At 35.2% G+C, this 20,994-nt stretch overlaps 2 protein-coding genes and 1 long non-coding RNA gene across 5 annotated transcripts; 1 reads left to right on the top strand and 2 right to left on the bottom strand.

Annotated features, from left to right (window-relative positions):
- Nucleotides 1-920: 920 nt before the first annotated feature.
- On the bottom strand, nt 921-9,694 carry LOC105345001 (mitochondrial tRNA-specific 2-thiouridylase 1). 3 transcript variants are annotated; one of them, XM_066082141.1, is made up of 9 exons: nt 9,570-9,694; nt 7,701-7,866; nt 7,204-7,388; nt 6,831-7,003; nt 4,712-4,765; nt 4,583-4,630; nt 3,796-3,814; nt 2,500-2,606; nt 921-1,613 (listed from the first exon to the last, which is right to left on the bottom strand). In XM_066082141.1, the coding sequence occupies exons 1-9, from the start codon at nt 9,661-9,663 to the stop codon at nt 1,281-1,283; spliced, it is 1,179 nt and encodes a 392-aa protein (XP_065938213.1). In that variant the 5' UTR covers nt 9,664-9,694; the 3' UTR covers nt 921-1,280. The 3 variants fall into 3 exon arrangements, with proteins under 3 accessions (XP_065938213.1, XP_065938212.1, XP_065938211.1); XM_066082140.1 differs by lacking the exon at nt 3,796-3,814 and adding an exon at nt 3,668-3,686; XM_066082139.1 differs by lacking the exon at nt 3,796-3,814 and having other exon boundaries at nt 4,564-4,630.
- Nucleotides 9,695-9,785: 91 nt separating this feature from the next.
- On the top strand, nt 9,786-19,514 carry LOC105345000 (myotubularin-related protein 14). Its single transcript, XM_011452962.4, has 18 exons — nt 9,786-9,926; nt 10,138-10,194; nt 11,014-11,123; nt 13,879-13,987; nt 14,076-14,151; nt 14,690-14,852; nt 14,973-15,046; nt 15,715-15,785; nt 15,915-15,992; nt 16,162-16,225; nt 17,100-17,262; nt 17,386-17,422; nt 17,539-17,606; nt 17,821-17,879; nt 18,046-18,175; nt 18,356-18,529; nt 18,751-18,852; nt 18,960-19,514. Exons 1-18 carry the CDS (start codon nt 9,825-9,827, stop codon nt 19,147-19,149), a joined length of 1,827 nt encoding a protein of 608 aa, XP_011451264.2. The 5' UTR covers nt 9,786-9,824; the 3' UTR covers nt 19,150-19,514.
- On the bottom strand, nt 18,358-18,829 carry LOC136274692 (uncharacterized). The gene is made up of 2 exons (XR_010713111.1): nt 18,690-18,829; nt 18,358-18,582 (listed from the first exon to the last, which is right to left on the bottom strand). It is a non-coding gene; the product is annotated as an uncharacterized lncRNA (long non-coding RNA).
- Nucleotides 19,515-20,994: the final 1,480 nt, after the last annotated feature.

Here is a 20,994-nt window from a genome sequence, read left to right as displayed (position 1 = left end):
TTGTTTTAAATAGAACCAATTTAACAAGACCTTGGACTTTCAGTAGGACGTACCTATCTATTCCTTGCGTTAAATAAAGTTAAAAATGACGCTGGATTCAAGCGAAATATGCAACGATTGCGTAGTCTACAGGCCTACGTCACCATGGTCACATTGCAGTTTGACACAACTACCCAAAGTCCAAGCTCTTGTTTAACAACAAACGTCATTTACTGATTTACAAATGGGGGGAAAATTCCATAACCTGTTCTAGAAAATGTCAAACGCCATTTACTTATTTACAAATTAGGGATTTTTTTTCTCCCATAAACTGTTCTAGAAACTTTCAACAAACGTCATCTATTTAAATATGTAATATATTTTACGATTAATTCTAAGCATTGCTGAAGGTAATTAGTTGACTGTTCTTGTTTGGGAGCCCTGTACCAAGAAAAAAAATTTGTAGATGTTGTGTTGATGCTTTGTATGTTGACTTTCATTGGACAAACTGATTTTAGACATTTGACATGAAAAATTCTAATTATAATAGTAAATATTTTGAAGTAGAAAATAACATCTTTAACATATTCATGTACGGGTAATTCATCGTGTTTACTATTTAAATGAGACTCAAATTTCACTTTTTCATTTTCTTTCATTCCTAATAGATTATATTGTTCCTTAGCATAAGCTCAAAACAGAATTTATTCAGTTAAGAAATTCAGTTAAAGAAAAAGTTACATGAGTGCAGGGAAAAAGTCTTTTTGAACAAGTTCATCGGAGTTATGTTCCTTGCATAAGATTTTACTAGAATTCTTCTTATGTGAGGAAAACTTTTTAAAATTTTAACATGCTGATATCAGACAGTACCAAGCTTTGATCCAAGTGATTGTTATACATAAACAAGATTATTTGAAAAACCAAAATGAATATATGTTACCCACTATTCAATATTTTATTGATATTTAAAAATATATAAACCAGTATACTCTTTCAATATTCAACAGTTTTCACAGCTAGGTCTTCCCCACTACCAACGTCTGACAACATTGTGCCCATTCTTTAAAGTACCAGTGAGTATATTCATGTACATCTCAATCTGTGTATTAAGATACACACCTATTACCGGTAATTCCTCAGTCAGGATCCAAAATGTAATTGTACTGGAATATTGTTTTAATATCACAGCAGAAAGCTTATAAATCAGACTTTCACAAATTTTATGTATGGGCCTGGTCAGTACAGTCCTCACTGTTGTATTGTCCTCTTGTCCTGATGGACTACATAAGGAGAGGGGCCCCTCATTGTTGTATTGTCCTCTTCTCCTGCTGTAATTCATACAGGGAGGGGCCCCTTCTAGTGATGACCCCACTCCCCAGACACTCCTCTCCATCATAGAACACCCCATACTGACCCGGGGTGATGGCTCGGAGGGGTTCCTCTAGTGTCACTCTCACTTGGTCCTCACCACACCTAGAAACAGTGCAGGGAATCGATGCTTCTATCCGTTGTATCCTACACTGTAGACGACACACTCTCCCTTCACTGAATCCAGGCGGCTCCTTGTAAATCCATGCCGGGACTTTTGCAAAAAATTCCTGATTAAATAATGATGGATGGTTTGTTCCTGGGGCCTGGCAGACAAAAAAAAAGAAATTAAGATCATCAACAGTGACTACACAAATGCACTTTCCAAAATCTTAACATTAAAAAGTGATACTTAAGTTTACAGTCCTTATGAAAATTTCAGAAGAGGGGTGAAAAGGGGCTAGGCTTGTTTTCAAGCATGTGGAACTTTCATGTACCCTAAACAAACTCTTGTGCCTTTGTGGATGGCTTTTTGTTTATTGCTACTAAATTGTGTAGTAAGTATTGTTTTAAAGCATGTAAAGGGGGATTTTTCCATAATGTTGTTTTAAACTTTTGGTCTTTTTGGTTCTTTCTTTATCCTCAGTATGATGCATCCTTACCATGAGAAATAACAAATATGAAATAAATATCGATAAAATTTGCCCTAGATATACAAAAGAAGAATTTTGATTATTAATCAAAAAAAAAAAAATAATAGCCCTATAGTCTATACTGACTTTGGAACCTTTAACCCAGGGACAAAGAATTTCACAATTTAGGTTGTACATGTACTAGCTTTCATGGTAATTGTAACGAGGTTTTACCATATACTCAGCTATTTTATGTTAGATGTCAGGAGTTGAGAAGATTGATTTTTAGAATAAATGCACTCATTTTATGTACATTAATGATCAAGAGCACCCCTCCCTAACACCAGAGCCCCCGTTAACCAGAGTTCCATACCCTAGTGTCAAGAATTTCATAATTTTGGTAGAGACCCCCTTGATTTTTTAAAACCATGTACTTTATTTTTCAGTTAGACACACAGTACAGATGACATATGGTGATGGATGAAAACAGATTCCAGTTGGTTTACCTACTGTAGATTATCTTTATAAAAATACTTCAGTAAAATAATCCATCTATTATTTAACAGATTTTATAACTTACTATTATGATGTCCTGAGTAATGTTATTTTTATCCACTATATAACATTTTCCAAATCGACCATGATTTACATGAATAAGCTTTTGTCCCAGGGTGTAGTGATGAATGCCTGCAAAAAGAAAACCATTTGTAAAATGTGACAACAACTAGAAGTCACAGAATTTAAAGACCCAAAACAGAAGCAATCAAGACATGATGTAGCATTATAGACCTAATCTATGCTATATAGGTATGGTCACCCCTATATGTACAATATACTGCTGTAATAGATCTGTTCTGATTACGGTACCTTGATGGGTGCCCACCACCCCTATATGTACATTGTTTTCCCTTGGACTGAAATGTCACATTTTCATTGGTTTAAACATAGCATGTGATTGCCTCATATATCTCTATATTTGTTCTGTGAGAAATAATATTAGGCAATATGGCCGTCATTGGTCGACGCTTCGCTTACTCATTTCGACATTTCATAGTATTTTATACATAAACTGCATGCTGTAAGTTCTTAAAGTATTTGGAGTTGTTGCCCTTTGAAATTCTTTAAAATTAGAGTAGTTGCCCTTAGAATATTGACGTCACATTGTTTTGTCTGGAGCAGAACAAAATGGCAGCGACGAAATTTGCTCAAATCTCTGCAGAGGAAAGGGAGAAAACATTTGAAATTAAATAGCAACAAAACATTGTAAGTAAACATGGGTAAAGCAAAGATTTTGAAAGAGTATTTGAAAGGTGAGATGAAAATTTTGAAGAGTTTAAATGAGTTAAATTGGACGAGATGTAAGGCATCTTGTACATGGCTTTGCGTAGATCAACGCTATTTGTGAATAAATATGTCGCTTGATAGTCCTCGAGAAAACAAAACACTTATTAGGTTAGTTACTGACTCACTACGGAAATATATTGGGTTGATCAATCTCATAGAAGGCTCGGCTTCGCCTCGCCATCTATGAGATTAATCAACCCAATATATTTCCGTAGTGAGTCAGTAACTAACCTAATAAGTAATAATATACTGCTGTAATAGATCTGTTCTGATTACCTTGATGGGTGCCCACCACCCCTATATGTACAATATACTGCTGTAATAAATCTGTTCTGATTACCTTGATGGGTGCCCACCACCCCTATATGTACAATATACTGCTGTAATAGATAAGTTCTGATTACCTTGATGGGTGCCCACCACCTCTATATGTACAGTATACTACTGTAATAGATAAGTTCTGATTACCTTGATGGGTGCCCACCACATCTATATGTACAATATACTACTGTAATAGATAAGTTCTGATTACCTTGATGGGTGCCCACCACCTCTATATGTACAATATACTGCTGTAATAAATCTGTTCTGATTACCTTGATGGGTGCCCACCACCCCTATATGTACAATATACTACTGTAATAGATAAGTTCTGATTACCTTGATGGGTGCCCACCACCTCTATATGTACAATATACTGCTGTAATAAATCTGTTCTGATTACCTTGATGGGTGCCCACCACCCCTATATGTACAATATACTACTGTAATAGATAAGTTCTGATTACCTTGATGGGTGCCCACCACCTCTATATGTACAATATACTGCTGTAATATATCTGTTCTGATTACCTTGTTGGGTGCCCACCACCCCTATATGTACAATATACTGCTGTAATATATCTGTTCTGATTACCTTGATGGGTGCCCACCACCCCTATATGTACAATATACTGCTGTAATAGATATGTTCTGATTACCTTGTTGGGTGCCCACCACCCCTATATGTACAATATACTGCTGTAATAGATCTGTTCTGATTACCTTGATGGGTGCCCACCACCCCTATATGTACAATATACTGCTGTAATAGATCTGTTCTGATTACCTTGTTGGGTGCCCACCACCCCTATATGTACAGTATATTACTGTAATAGATAAGTTCTGATTACCTTGATGGGTGCCCACCATAACCATATGCACAGTATACTGCTGTAATAGATCTGTTCTGATTACCTTGATGGGTGCCCACCATAACCATATGCACAGTATACTGCTGTAATAAATCTGTTCTGATTACCTTGATGGGTGCCAACTACCTCTCCCGTCTCTACATGGATGATGTTGCCTGGTTTTGGCTCTAGATACTGAAAATTGACAAATCTCCATGATAGAATACATGTGTATAATTCAAACAGTTCACCGTAGACAAAGTCAGCTGTCCTCACCTGTCCAATGAATGAAGGGAAGTCACGTTTACCAACGAAGCAGATTCCCATGCTCTAAAAAAAAGGATGCAGAAACAAGAGGCCCATGGGCCACATCGCTCACCTGAACAGCAGTTCCTTGTAACATTACATTTCGTAGCATATGCTTTTTCTATTTTAAACATTGAACCCCTTTCTGGGGACCCAGTTATGGTCCGAGGTTTATGGTTGGCTTGAACAACATAAACAGTAACATAGGAATGAAAATGTGTAGCACTGCGGTAGGACCGCACGTACACAACCTGAAAAACTGAACGTAGCAGAGTCTGTACAGAACATCAAGAAAGATAACTCTTGGTTCCACTACATTAGAGTTTACACAATTTGAGGATCTTTGCATAATAATCTCACAAACTGTAGCATTATAGTTCTCGAGAAAAACTTTTTAAAAACATTTTCAATATATCTTTCTATGTTAAACTTTGAACCCCTCTTGGGGCCACAGTATTAGTCCAGGGCTAAAGTTTTAAATATTTGGAATCTACATTATTTAAGGATGCTTGCATAGTTATCTCACAAGCTGAAGCATTATAGTTCCCTAGAAAAAGATTTTTCAACATTTTCCCTCTATATTTCTATGCTAAACTTTAAACACCTCTTGGGGCCCCAGTATTAGATTGAGGTCACAGCTTTTATAATTTCGAATCTACACTATTTGAGGGTGCTTACGTAGTTATCTGACAAATTGATGCATTGTAGTTCTCGAAAAGAAGATTTTTAAACATTTTCCATATATACCGGCACTTCTACATTTAACTTTAAACCCATCTTGGGTCCCTAGTATTAGTCCAGGGGTCACTATTTTAAAACTGTCGAACCTTCATTATCCAAGGTTGTATGCATGATAGTAATCTCACAAATTGAGGCATTGTAGTTCTCGAGGAGAAGATATTTTAACGTTACCTTTATATTTCTATAATAAACTTTGACCCCATCTTGGGGCCCCAGTATTGGTCCGGGGGTCACGATTTTACCAATTTAAGGAATCTACATGAGCGAAGGCATAGACATTCCACAAACTAAAACATTGTAGTTCTTGAGAAGAAAATTTTTAAACTTTTCCTTTATGTTTTTTAAAATGTTTAAATTTTGAACCCCTCTTGGTGCCCATCAATTGTCCGGGAGTTACAATTTTTTGAATCTACATTATTTAAGGATGTACATGTATGCATAGTAATATCCCAAACAGTTGCACTATAGTTCTTGAGAAGAAGATTTTAAAACATTTTCCTATATATGTTAAAATCTAAACCCCTACTGGGGCCCCACTTTTTGTTCAGGGGTCACGATTTTTACAATCTTCACTATATATACAACCGTTTGTGTATGTATTGGCATTTTTGGTGAAGTGGTTTTTGAGAAGAAATTTTTTTAAACATTTTTCATATGTAGTTCTATGTTAAACTTTGAACCCCGCCTGGGGCTGCAGTTTTGATTTGAGAGTCACGATTTCTAATCTTCATTATACATACAAGCTTTTGTGTAAATATTGGCATTTCTGGTGCAGTGGTTCTTGAGAAGAAAATTTTTTAAACATTTTCCTAAGGTATATCTATATTAAACTTTGAACCCCGCCTGGGGCCCCAGTTTTGGTCCGAGGGTCACGATTGTTACAATTTAGAATCTTCACTATATATACAAGCTTTTGTGTAAATATTGGCATTTCTGGTGCAGTGGTTCTTGAGAAGAAGATTTTTAAAGACATGCACCCTATACTTACTGTTTCGCAATTATCTCCCTTTTGAAAAGGGCTGTGCCCTTTATTTTTACAATTTATAACCCCCTTTCCATAAGGATGCTTTGTACCAAATTTGGTTAAATTTGGCCCAGTGGTTTTTGAGAAGAAGTTGAAAATGTGAAAAGTTTACAGACGGACGGACAGACAGACAGACGGACGGACGGACGGACGGACGGACGGACGGACGACGGACAACGGGTGATCAGAAAAGCTCACTTGAACCTTCGGTTCAGGTGAGCTAAAAAGGGGATTACACTTCTAAATCATCACAGGTAGATGAAATCTCAATCGTTTTCAGATACATATACATCTCATTGTTAATAATAACAGTTGCTTTGAGACCTCTTTTTTCTTGGCTATTCTTTGGAGTCCTATCTCCGAGGCAATCTGTTTGACCTCAGATTTCTTAAGCTCTCCCAAAGGGAACAACACTTTACGCAAAGCCTGCTGGGATATCTGCGACAAGAAAAATGTCTGGTCTTTCCAAATGTCTTTGGCTCTCAATAACCTTACACCTGAAAAAAATTATGAACCAAATAGTTATTTCATATTTGCATATGCAGCTTGCAAATATATTATTCAACAAAATATATATTTCAAAACAAAAGTTGCAAAATATCAAATCAAAACTAATTTATCTTGCATTAACTTTATCACTGTGGGTCATAATTCTATATCACTAGATGTATAATGATTTGATAGCTACTTAGATTACCCTGGCTAGAATCTCCCAATAATAGGTTCTCCCCAACAGAAGTTCGAGCGTAGTGTCCAGTTGCCATGGCATCAGCTGAAAACTGCTTCATGGCGTATTTTTGAAACACATTAAACTTGATGTGTCTGTTGCATACAATGTCTGGATTTGGAACGTTGCCATTCTGATACTCCTTTAGGAATGGACTGATTAAAATATAAAATACTACCATATTACACATTACAGTATTTACACATATTTACATTGCCATTATGATTAATACTTGTTTAAGAATGGACTGACTACAATATAAAATATTATCATATTATACCAGCAAATTTACTGGTGATTTTTCTTGCTATTTGGAGACAACATCTTTATCTCACATAATTGACATGTCTAAGGAAAATTTTTATATTAAAATTTTCACAGAACATACGGTATATCTAAACTGCATGTGCAAAACTTTTTAATAAATATACAGTTTTTTTGTATAGATGAAACTGCAGTTAAGATACCTGAAGACTTCGTTCCAGTAATCTTTGACAAAATTCACTTCCTGAAATGGAATTCCAATGTGTTGACAAACAAATTTAGCATCCTCCATGTCACGGTCCGACAAACACTGGCCAACCTCATCTTTCTCATCCCAATTCTTCATAAAAACTCCAACTACTTCATAACCTTAAATATAGAACATTTATTGAAGTTATAGCAAGAGCGGCTTATTTCTCAGAAGTACAGATACTAGTATTCCTTAAAGATTCTGTTGTTAAGTTAGGTAGATGATTTTAATATGTATAACAAAACACAACATCCTCTCTTTCAACTTAGAAAACATGTATAGAATTAGGGTGGTTTATACCAATGTTTTAAGGAGCGCAGCTTAATTCAATTTTCCATAGGTACCCCCATTTAAATCCATTCATAAAATATATGTCATCGCTTTACTATAAGATCAACAGTTAATTTTATAGTAAAGATCTAGGGATAAAGATCCTTTTACATTGATTAAGATCTGTGCAGCGCCTATGTCCTTTTCTCCTTTTATACTGACATTGACAGGTTATCATCTAAAATTTAACGTCTTCTTTTCGTATTTCCTTATTTCTTGATAATTTTTGGATAAAGCTTGACATACTTCAAAAGATGAACTCCATATTTACACATTTGTTAGATTATATCATTATTTAGAACCCAAAACACCTTTTTTTTGTGCTTTTCAGCATGCCCAGTACTTGCAGAGTTTCTCGATTTACTGTAACAGTTATCAGCTTTGTGATAATAACATGGTAAAATCTCTGTACATTTTGATTTTATTCTCTGCAAAATGTAAATTTGAATTATGCCCCTTCTGGGGTCAGACTAAAGGTTGTAGGGGTTATGATACATAAACAAAACTTATAAAATTATCCATTTGTTTTATGCCGTAATACACAACATCGTAGACTATTCAATACATATTTGTGCAATCAGGCGTTAAATGCACTATGAATCTCTCCGAATTAAAGAATATTACCTATTTGTGATATATAGATTATTACATGGCAATTTTTATATCACATCCTATATTAGCCCAAGAGCCACCGTCAGGCTCTTGGGCTGAGACCTCAGGCTAATATAGGATTCGATATAAAAATTGCCATGTCATGATTTTTACATCATATCCTTATAAAAAATATTTAAAAAACCATGTGATGAATGATTATTGTTAAAAAGCCGCTCCGTGTCTATATATTCCATCTCTGATAAACTTCCATGAAATTTTTGCACCAGCTGTTTGTATACCAAGTTGACATTGATGCAACCTTTTGACATCATACTCGGAGATCAGAGTTGAACGACGCACACCAAACTCTACGTCATAATAGCCAATGATTAACAGAAAGGGATGTGATATAAATCCGAAGATTGCAAGAGAGGGGTTTATATCACACAGGTAGGCAAATTTTCTGTTTATATCGCACAGGGCGGAAAAGGATATATTTCCTATAAGTATACGATATATGTTATTATATCCCTTCTTTGAATTGACATATAATATCATTATTGAATACATATAACATGTACAAACAAAAGGAGTTCACTTCCCCCACTGCTGAAAGTGCAAAGACGTAAACCAGCGGTAAACAATGATCGTTTAAGCTCTTGTTTAAATCATATTCAGGAAAGTTTTCAAGCAAACCTTCTTTTCTTTATTCGAAACAAATGTCTGAATTTAAAAAATATCGGATAGTCCCGTGCTACAAACCCGAACTCTTAGTTTATAGCCGATAACTGGTACAGTACCAGTTCTGTGTACCCCTTATTTTTTTTACTGCCCAGTCAAATCCTATTGATCAAGAGATGCAGACATGTTTAGATGTATATTTCTGTTATTTTGTTACCTTTCTGTTTGAGTATATACGCCGACACGGCGCTGTCAACTCCTCCTGACACACCGCACACGACCCTTCTCAGCCCAGCCAAGGACTTCACCATACTTTCACTTTCACTTTATTCTCATTGGAACTCTTCTGTGTTAACTGGTTCAATACGTGTGTGCCACCAGTTAACAATCGTGTGATCGTTGAAACATGGAGGAGATGTCAATATCAGAAACGCTTACTTAGATATTTTATGTGGTTAAAAGTCACTTAATAATGAGTCTGACGTCTTCAGATGAAGTAAAACCAGAGGATATACACAATTTGTTGGAACATTGTGTGAAAACTGCACATAAAGTCAAAGATGGAGACATCGAGGTAACTTGATGTTTATAATTGTGTTTACTGTCTGAAAACATTTCCGATTAATCTCACTGTAAAACTTCTACACGGATATAAGTGCTATCAAAATTATCAAAGAACATTTTGTCTCTTGTGACAAAGTTTTAGGCATTTACCTTTTTACTTTCTTGGACATCTTTTAATCATCAGTACACATTAATTTAAATAATTTGTATTACCTTTACAGGGTGAATTCATCATGGAGAGATGTCTTGTATTATTTTCAAAAGATTATAGATATTCGGTAAGAAAAATAAATATTCTTTATTTGTGCTACATGAATGATATCCTTCGGTTGCATAGTATTGTAAGTCTCTTGATGATCATGTCAAAATATATATTCTGAAGATATTGTAATCCGAGATTCCTCTGACTCTAACCCCCGCTTTCACCAGCGGGGGAGAATATTAAAGGGGGGGGGGGGGTTAAAGTCAGAGGAATATCCGATTAAAGATATTTATGCAGCTCATTTTCCTAACTTCCTCAATTTTCATAAATACCTTGATGTAAAAACTGAATTTTTTACTATATACTCCATTATACTGGCTTGCAACCAGTTCTCGCTGAGTACCATTTCTTGCCAATGCATTGTTTAGTCATTTTATCAGCACAAAAAATTATATATGAAAAGTGACGTAATAGTGCAGTGGCGAGAAATGATATTCGTTGAGAACTGCATGGTTGCACACCAGTAGAAGGGAAATTTCCCAAAATTTCTCCTTTGAACTAGCTTGTCAGGTTTAATATCTTGAATGTGTATCGCTATAAATGAAATTTTCATTGTAAACAACACAAAAGTAACCTAGATCATGAGATGAAAATTGTATGAGGTTTTCTTAGTTCTGAGAGACTTCAAAAAAATAAAACATGTTGATAGATCAATTCAAATCAAGATATCAATTTGTACCAGTAATTGAAAATGTTGAATTACTTAACAGTTAAATTTAATTCATAATGAAAATTAAAAATTTGGATTAACTACAGTGCTTTCATTGAATAGATTATAGGGACATGATAATTAAGTGGTCAGTATATTAAATCTCAATATTTTTTTTTACATCAGGTGATCAAGAACTTTAGTGGAGAGCTCTGTGGACATTATCCAAGTAAAGTGGTTTTCCTGGAGTACCAGCTGTCGGAGGAAGAAAGAAACAACCGAAAAAGATATGATGAGTAGGTGTATAGAACTGGATCTTGGATCTTACATGCAGTCATGCATCTTATCTTACTCTATTGATTAGTCCACTTCATTTGTTTTGTGTACTACTAGAACTGTTTTATAAAAGCATAAGTTAGATGGAAGATCTAGAGAGGCATGATCACTAAAGGTATCGACAACTTCTACATTCGCCATAATTACTCTACCTCCCAAAATATCACGCAATTAGCCTTGACAAGTTTTTAGAACTCCGTTCAATCTAAGTAAACATGGTAAATTATTTTGTTGTTTTTTTTGGTTTTGATTTCCTCTTGTTTATAGAAATTGTTTTTGAATGAATTTTTAATTATATATTGGAAAATAATTTAGATATAAAGAAATCAATGATTGATTTTTACGTAATCTCAAAAATGGGGTAAAAATGGGTCTGTGGATTTTAAGAACTCCATCATAATTATTATCTCTTCAAGGATATAAAGTTAAAATAACAATTCTAGAATACTTTTAAAATAGGTTTTATTTCGATAAATTTAGTAACATAATAGATATAGGAAGTTGAAATTGACCCACGATATCATGTACCGTGTGATTTCTGCTAGGCTTGCAATAGTTGCATATCCCGTTAGAATTTACGACCATGGTAAAATGCCTACAAAACTCTTCCTCTTGCATGTAATTGAGCCTCTCCCCCCTCCCCTAAATGATATATCAGTGTAGCTCCCAACTGCATAATCAGTGACCCCCCCCCCCCCCCCCCAAAAAAAAATTAGTTATTGTCCATTGATATTTAACAAAACCCTCCCAGTCAATCTGTATATAGAGATATACACATGTAAAGAAAGTCAAGTGAATTAATTTCCTTCTTAGTCTGTATCTTGATGCTGGTATGTCCACTCATAAGGGGAATTATACAGCTGTTTCCCATATGAAATGCCCTTTCCTTAAAAATGTCAGATATAACCTATTGTCAAAATTAGATCCCATTCTATGTCTTATCTGTGCAAATGAATGTTTACTAGCAGAAAGATTTGTTTTGTATTGCATTATATAGTCATGTATTAATCACTATCAAGGCTCTTTGATACTGGGAATGTGATTTTTCCATGGTCATTCTTGAGATAAGTGCAGACCCCCACTGGTTTATTTCCTCCTTTTTTGTTTCTTTGCCACTTGGTATCTAGAATGTAAGATTAGGTTGCATGATTAGAATGAGCATATATACTGGTCCATAGACTACTGACTGATGCAGTGGGAGGGGCTTTAGATTGTTTAGTACCAGTACATGAATATGCATTTATAATCCTAAAATGTTTCCCTGCATATGCTCTTGGTTTATTTGAAGGAACTTTGATTTGATTTATTTTAAGTATAGGACAACTATTTACAAAGTGAGGCTATAATTTACCATCCCCCCACTACCTCACTTCTTTTTCCATATTACATAAAATACTCTACTTTAAATTACACAAATTCATGTATAATGACCAATGACCAATTTAATAACGTGCTGGACAGTGCCCCAGAGGGTTATCATACCACTCACAACCCCCAACTTACTATAGTATCTGGAAATATTGTTCAGATATACCCAACATATTAAACATCTTTCTATCCGAAAAACATAGTCAATGAAATAAGTCTGTACTATACTATTGTGACCAGTAAGTCCCATGGGTCTTTGCTTTTGTTTTCTGTTATGATCATTAATAAAGCAATAAAATGTCTCGAATAGAACTCTTTAATTATGGACTTTTAACATAGAGAGAATGGTATTGCCAATTTCAAAAAGGAAAACTACTGATTGTAATTACATGTGCACTTTAAGATAACATTAAATATGGGAGTGGTTGATTGGTGGTCTATAATTTTTCAAATTAATTTTTTATGATGGCAATGAGACATTCTACTAATCAGTGAAGATTGACAGATGTGATTAAGGAAGGATACAATTACAGACTGCATCCCAGTCGACACCGGGAAATATTGGATGTATTTTGTAAACTGCCCATATATATTTAACGCACGTAAAAGGATGTACAAACACGAAAAGGAAATGAATGAATAATTCCAAGTAGATAGATATAATGCAAAGAGAGATGGTAAACATTCTCCCCACTTCAGATATAAGGGTACATATTAATTGTGTTTAAGTGCAATTAACATCAAATTTGAAGAGGCCTTGTTGCTGAATGATGAAAGCACTTCTTCTCTGTTATAGAAAAATTTCCTGACTGTAAGCCATGCCTATAATTCGGACCCCCACTTTTTGCTCGATTTTTTACTCCCAAAAATCTTACTTATAGGCAGGTATATACAGTATATTGACGGAATTGACTGTATTGTGTGACTGATGTATTCTTCGTGTATGTACTGTATGTCTTTTGAATCTCTGTTAATTATCTAGCTCGGTCTCCTAAGCTTTAAACAATTTCAACACAACCATGACCAGAAATCTTTTCTTCTGTTTGAACTTTCAAATATTTTCTATAATGACACTCGTGTCAAAGATCCTAATGTCCAAATACAGTGCTTAGAAAATATTTTTTAATATGTTACAACATTTGTAGATGACTTTTACATGTACAAAAGTTAGTCCCCTTTTCTTGCTTACCCGGTAAATCAGTGTAACTTTTTGTCCATTATTACTTTAAAACCTTTTAAGGGCAGTGCTACCTGTTTTGGGTTCTAAATCTAGCTCTTTTTCACCACTTGAGGTTAACATGTATGCCTTAAACACTAAACTAAACAAGTCTCTGTTTTGTTCCTCAGTGTACAGAGCATGTATGATGTGCCTAAAATGCGGGACCTGATTAAGCAGGCTCGGTATGCCAGATGCCGATCACGGTTTCCAGTTCCAGTTATTCTGTTCGAAGGCAAGGTAACAGAATTGGGCCATTTACCTGTGGATTTTATAAAATTTTAATTTTATGTGATGCTAATAGTGTTTTTGTTGGGGTTTTTTTCAGCATGTGTGCCGCTCAGCTACCCTAGCCAGTGGAGCTGAAATGTTGGGACGCACTGGCCTAGATTTCCTCTTCTCACGTAATTGTCTACTGTATAAATTTTTGTGGATTGTACATGTAAATATTCAGATAAGCAGCTTTGGTAGATGTGTAAGAATACTAAGTCTTACACATGAACCCTCCAAAATTGATCTCAATTTCTCAAAGTTTTAAAAGTTTAGGAGGGTCTTTGGGTTCAATACTTTAGTTTTCTACGTCAGTATGCAGCTTACTCATGTTGCACCCAGGTAAAGTTTGCCTGTGCCACAGTTGAATTCACAGTGCCTCATTATGCTCTGCCATTCTTACAAAGATCTCTAAGGAAGGCACTTTTTAATAATTTTAAAAAAAAATGAATTTTTATACATTAGCTAAACATATAAAGAAATTTAGTTTTGTCTGTCATTACTACATGAATCATTGATCTCTAAACATGCTACATGTATTCATGTTCTTTTTGTTAAAGTTTTGAATAGTATTAATAAGGTGTCTGTGAAGTCAATTTGAAATAAGGTTGTTACATCCCCTCAGGTAGGTTGCTTGGGTCTGTTTTTAATTAAGTTGACTGTTTATTGCAGCCCCTGACAGGCCACAGGAAGAGGTGACTGACCGTGGAGGGGGCTCGAACCCAGACACGCATGACCGATTCCGCGGACATGACATCAAACTGTTAAAGTCGCTCACTATCAAATATATCTGTGATTTAATGGTGGAGAAAAAGAAAGTCAAGTTTGGGATGAAGTAAGTTAGATTTATCTTTCTTTGACTATGTATAAGTAATGTGATATTCGGGAAGATTATGTGTGTGGGGGATATTATATTAAAAAGAAATGATTTTGAAATTTTTTTTTTTTTTCATAGCATAACTTCCTCAGAAAAAGTGGACAAGGAGAACCGCTATGCTGATTTTTGTATTTTGTCTATCCCTTATCCAGGTACACAGAATGATCTTATTTGAATCAAAACATACACTACACTTTATTAACATCTACCAAGTATTATTCCCTCTATTTCTTACGTAAACTTGTAGTTAATTCATAGCTCTATAGAAACAGCCAGACTGAAATATACATGCCCTGTTTATCAATTGGTCAAAATATACAGCAGCTGAAACTTGAGAAGAAATTGACACGCTCTGTTTATTGACATGCCCTGTTTATTGATTGGTGAAAACCTACTGCGACCTACAAAACATCACGGACTGCACGAAATAATCATGATGATGTCAGACGCAAAGTCTCACAGGAAACGATTTGTCTGTTTCTTTTAGCTAACGTACTTATGTACATTAACAGTAATTTAGTGATTTTTACTTACTTTTCATAATCAATTTATTGATTTGTTAAAAGAGAAAAGTTAATATATACAATAAAATGCTTTCTTTGGTGATTCATTTGGGATATCAAGGTAGCGATTTATGCGGGTTATGTATTTTTTCTGCAATGTCGCTACCTTCATATCCCAAATGAATCACCAAGGAAGGCGTTGTATTGTTTAAATAAACAACATGATGTAGTCTCCTATCATACCATTTTATTAAACTATTAGTAGTAAACTGTTTGATTCTTTTTGATGACATACCATAATTATCAACTTCTTACAGGGTGTGAGTTCTTCAAGGAGTGGAAGGACAACTCGTATTTTGGAGAGACAATGAAATTTGATTGGAGTCAGGTATTTGACATTGAATAAACAATTCATTTATTTATAAGACTTTGCTACAATTCATTTGTTTAATGGTTTTCCTATTTATTTATCACCTTATCATCTTAAATGACCAAGGAATTTTGTTTTGTTTTGTAGGATTATGTTGATGCGAAGTTGGACATTCCAGAGGATTCTTTACTGAACAAATTGGGTGTGGATTGGAAGAAATATAGGGTAAGTCTTCATTTTATGATTAGAAAAAGTCTTAGAAAAAGTCAAGAACAAGTAAATTACCGGTAAATAGTGTCCTTCTTTTCCTACAATATTTTTATATTACTCGTCAATTGATTAAATACATGAAGACCATCTTTGAAATAGTCATAATATTCTTTTTCCTCTTTAGAATTGGGACCTTATTCAACAAACACAGAACTATATGAAGTTGTTTCTCCACATCTTGAGAGAAGGTACATAATATTATACATGGAGTATGTTTTCCGTCTACTGTAAATTCCTTATTTTACGCGAGCACTTAATTCCGCGATTCCCCTGTTTTGTATCAAATCACGAGAATATAAAATCGCGATCACCAATTTTTTTTTTATAATTTCATATAGTTCAAAACTGTCTGAAAAATCAAAGTACTGAAAGTACTGAAAAGCGCTAACCTAGCTTGGTTCTAAGAAAATTTACTGTGTGCAAGCGTAGGCGGAAATGAGCCTTATTGAAATTTTGGTTTATGTTTAATAAATATCAATTTAAAGTATCGAAGGCCAGATTTCTTTAAATATATGTTACTTTCTGAAAATGATGTGAATTAAAGCTGAACACGACTTGTATATGGATACTTGCCTGAAAAAAGATATGTTAAAATCACGAATTATACCTTTTGAACAGTAATTTATCACAGTTTTTGACATTTTCTTGCAAAGAATCGATTATATTTTTCTATATTTTAGCTTCTGAATATGCACTATATTTTTTCATCATTGCGTAGCATCCCGTGCTGATGTACGTAAGCCCCGCAAACCAATCGTATCTACTCGGCCATTTCCGTCACCCAGATAACTGGTTCCCTATACCTCTTACCAGTTTAAATGATGTATATTTCTGCTCATAGAGGGCAGTTATTCCTTGCACCGGAAATAGAAGTCTAACGACAATAAAGCGCTGAGCTATGCTTAGCGCTTTAATAAAAGCGAATATTAAAAATCCGCAAGGGTTGCTTCTCGTGATTTTATGCGGAAATTAATTCTTCGCATTTTATTAGGAATCTACAGTATATTTGTTGTTTTATGGAGACTGTTGATGTATCAATGTTTGTGTTTTGGGGATTTGTAGGGGACACAGGAGTCTTGATCCACTGTATCTCAGGCTGGGACCGGACCCCCATGTTTATCTCTCTCCTTCGCCTCTCCCTGTGGGCTGATGGGGCCGCCCACACCTCCCTCTCCCCGACAGAGATCTTATACCTGACACTGGCCTATGACTGGTATCTCTTTGGGTAAGTTAGGGTTACTTCCCTTTCACTGTGTAAGTGTTTCGTTCAGATTTACATGTACTGTGAGTGAATAAGAATTAGATGGTATGTTATGTTGTAAACTTAATTTATTGTATCTGATTCCAGTCATAATCTACCAGACAGAGTAAACAAAGGGGAAGAGGTATGAGTGCAAAGTTTTATACATTATCTGTATCATTTTTATTTCCTAAGAAGAAAAAAAGTTCTTGTCATTAAAAATCTGTAGTATTATGAAATTTGATATGTTTTTGGTTACAGATTCTATTTTTCTGCTTTAATTTCCTGACCTACATTACCTCGGATGAATTTTCTGTCAAAACTTCCAGGTAAGATGTGTTCATCCTAAACATTCTTAACTCAACATAGTCCTACAATAAGACATATTCTTTTGGTTTGATGGTTTATTCTTAGAAATTTGTTAACTTTAAAATGTTCAAAGGTTTACTTCAATGAATTTGAATCATGGATCCGATTTGTTTTTGATGTGATGTTCAAAACAAGGGCTACATAAGATGTTTATTTTTGTACTTTCACTTTTAGTTCTGTCAGAAAAGTGAGTAGAACTGACTCTGAGTGCAATATGGATGGAATACTGTTAGGTATGTACGCTCTGTTAATCTTTTCTTCTTGTTTCTGTCATAAAGTTAAATCTGACAAGTGGATGTCTTGGACCTTAACATGTCACAGTGCAGAAGTCTGTGACCTTTGATGTTTGATTGTTTTCAAATACAGTGTGTTCAGTTTTCTTCCCTTCTGTTTTTACAGATACAGACCATCGACGATTTAGCATACGTGGCAGTAACACGAGTATTAGTAGTTTAGGTAGCTGTGGGTTTGAGAATGCCCCTGTCTTCTTCACAACCAATCCAGAAGAGGATGCACATTTTTCTAATGGGTAAGGGAGGACATCAAGCATAATTTACAATTATCACTACCAAGTGACTGTACACCAACTTCTGCCTCGGTCATTTGTAGGATTCTGTTTATCTGTAGACCTCCAGTGTATTGTTGTAAGTGAGCCATGCTGTAACTGTTTGCTGCTCTGTTACATGCTGTAATTAATGCTGTGTTATAGGAACCCCAGCGTCAGTATATCGGCGCGCTACTCCCCCGCGGCCAGCAGACTGACCTCGGACGTCTCCTCCCTCCACAACGTCCACTCGAGCCCCTCCTCCTCCAGTCCAATGGCAGTCCCCAACAGTCTCCGCAAGGTGGATGCCACTCGCTCCGCCTCCCCTGGCTGTGGCAGGTACACTTTACATTTCTGCTGGATCTTTTTCTTCCCACTGTGTACTGTTACATCTTTAAGAATATACCATACACGTACTATATTGTAACATGTATTTGGTATATTGGTAATAAACATGTAATTACTGTAATGTAAATCAATGAAATGAGTGAACATGTACCTAGTTATTGCCTTGTGTTCTGGTTGTTCCAAATATTCCAGTCTGTGGTTGTCTGTTGTAGTTGGCAGGTGGTGTCTAGCTGTGGCAGCCTGCGCGGTCTGGTGTCTTCCCATGATTCTCCACACTCCGTAGACTCCAGCAACAGTTCAGGAAAACTGAGCTAGTAAGAGACAAAGTGATTGCTACATTTTACAAACTATTTTGAAGCTGTCTGTCATAAGGCTATCATTGCATGCTATTTTAAATTCTCTAATGTCTACTTTCATAAAGCTGCCAAGAAGCGGTAGAATATGTTGAAACTACAAGACATTCAAAGTTGGATGCAGTGCGGCGAATCTTCCACAATGCTTACGTCAATAAGATTGCCACGAAAGCAGGGGGCAGTGGAGGAATTGTTAACTTTCTGGACCAGTTTGCTGAGAAAGTGGGAATCAGAAGTGGCAGGACTACTCAAGTGTAGCCAATGTATGATAGTTGGGGAGCTGTAGATTTTGAGTCAAAGACTGTAGTAAGCTGAGCTGTTCCTGATGCTACATGTATGTGAGTTGAGGGGTCCACAGCTTCTGTGTGTGAGTCGTGTCTGAACCAGTGAGAATGTACATTTTTTGTGATAACTTCTATATGTGATATCATTTTATTTCATCACCATACATGACATTTTGTTCATATGAATAGATGGTTTTTAGTTTTGTTTTAATGAAGAATATATGTTTTTTATGAAAAGATGCTAGATTTTGTTTTTCATAGTCACTGAAATTCTTTTTGTTATGAATGATTACATGACTTATTTACAATAAACAGAAATTTATTTCATTAGCCAGTATATGAATATAGTTCTGTGAATATGAGACCACAACAAATTTCTAGTTAAGGAAAATTGTAGAAAATTGACACAAAGCAAGTTAAAACTAGGTCTTGTATTAACAATCACATACCCTTGGTTACACTTTGGAAAGAGGATAACACAAGAGGATGGTATTTTATAATGTACCAATTTTTTTATAGAATTAATAGCACTAGAAAATTATAGATGCAAGGTGCTTCCAGTGCCGCCTACACAGAGAGCTAAACAGCAACAAGCAAAACCTCTTCTAAATCGCTAAGATTTGAAGAAAACTTGCGTTTTTAGCAGCATCCAAAGTCGAATGTTTCTTCTTATTTGTTGTTTAAGCTTTCGATTGAAAATTTAAAGTCACTGTGAATATAAACTTTCGGATAAAAAGTATGGATATAACGGTTAGTGGTTACTGGTCAATATTGAATCAAGTTATTGTGGTAAAAGACTTGGTTGTAAACAAAAATATAAAGAGATTAACATTTTTTTTCTCCGCCATTTCTTGAATTTTAACAGTTTGATACAAACTTGTACATGTTTGCATATAAAGAGTTTCAGTTGTGAGCAATTAAATCAGTTCCCCCGGACTTCCTTCGGGTGACAACATGAGGAAGGGAACATCGATTCTATAGAAAATATTTATTCTGCTTAATATGATAACAATTTGTTTAATGTGACAAAATATGTTAAAAGAAGCAAGTGCGAAGGAACCACATTATATAGGATTGCTCAGTGACCATCACATCATCGCCCCTTTGCCATCGTATCTTCGCACTGAAGGAGAAAGTGTGAAAATGCAAGTGGCTTCCTCGGAATCCATACTAAAACCTGCACTGAACCTTCACTATCCAATACTACCGTTTCATTATCTTTTGAATTTGATTATCGGTTCTTATTCTTATTGATTATTGGATCTTAAGTAGTACAGTCCTGAAAATAGGTTAATGATACAAGGGTCTTTCAATAAGTCAATACGTAGGAAAATGGCTAATGCATTTCTTTATAATAATTATTGCTTTTAAAAAAAAAATTTTAAATTTGTCATCAAGGGCAACACCGTGATTGTTGACCAATCTGCGTTTAAAAACCTGGTTCCCGGAATATATACATGTATTACACAAAATAATTTAATAGAGTTTGGATTGAGGTGGAATCAACGTGGATTTAAAGAAACCTTTATTCTTTGTAGCAAGCCATTTTGTACGGAGTTATTGCTGAGGTCAAGGTTTGACACTGTTGCTTAGATGAAAGACCTAGCCAATGGGCTATTGTTTGACAAAGTGTATACAATTATAGCCAACAGAGCTACATTTGGTTTTCATTTTGAATTCTTACTTTTTAAAAGGCATTAAGCACCAAAGGTCTTTAACGTCTTACATTCTGTGAATATTAAAGAATCGATTTCAATTCAGGAAACGGGGGGAAGCATTGTCCTTACTAAATAAGTGAAGGATTGACTTGGTTTTACTA

Source organism: Magallana gigas, chromosome 4 (assembly GCF_963853765.1).
Source record: "Magallana gigas chromosome 4, xbMagGiga1.1, whole genome shotgun sequence".
NCBI lineage: Eukaryota > Metazoa > Mollusca > Bivalvia > Ostreida > Ostreidae > Magallana > Magallana gigas.
Note: the sequence above shows the minus strand (reverse complement) of the source record. Positions and strands in the feature narration are given on the sequence as shown.

Coding starts and splice junctions, on each gene's coding strand:
- LOC105345001 (XM_066082139.1), bottom strand. CDS start 9,663: ATGGTGAAGTCCTTGGCTGGGCTGAGAAGGGTCGTGTGCGGTGTGTCA. Junction 7,004..7,203: donor ATTGGGAGATTCTAGCCAGG/GTAATCTAAGTA, acceptor AATTTTTTTCAG/GTGTAAGGTTATTGAGAGCC. Junction 1,614..2,499: donor TTACTCAGGACATCATAATA/GTAAGTTATAAA, acceptor TTTGTCTGCCAG/GCCCCAGGAACAAACCATCC.
- LOC105345000 (XM_011452962.4), top strand. CDS start 9,825: ATGAGTCTGACGTCTTCAGATGAAGTAAAACCAGAGGATATACACAAT. Junction 14,853..14,972: donor AAAGTCAAGTTTGGGATGAA/GTAAGTTAGATT, acceptor TTTTTTTCATAG/CATAACTTCCTCAGAAAAAG. Junction 16,226..17,099: donor TCTCCACATCTTGAGAGAAG/GTACATAATATT, acceptor GGGGATTTGTAG/GGGACACAGGAGTCTTGATC.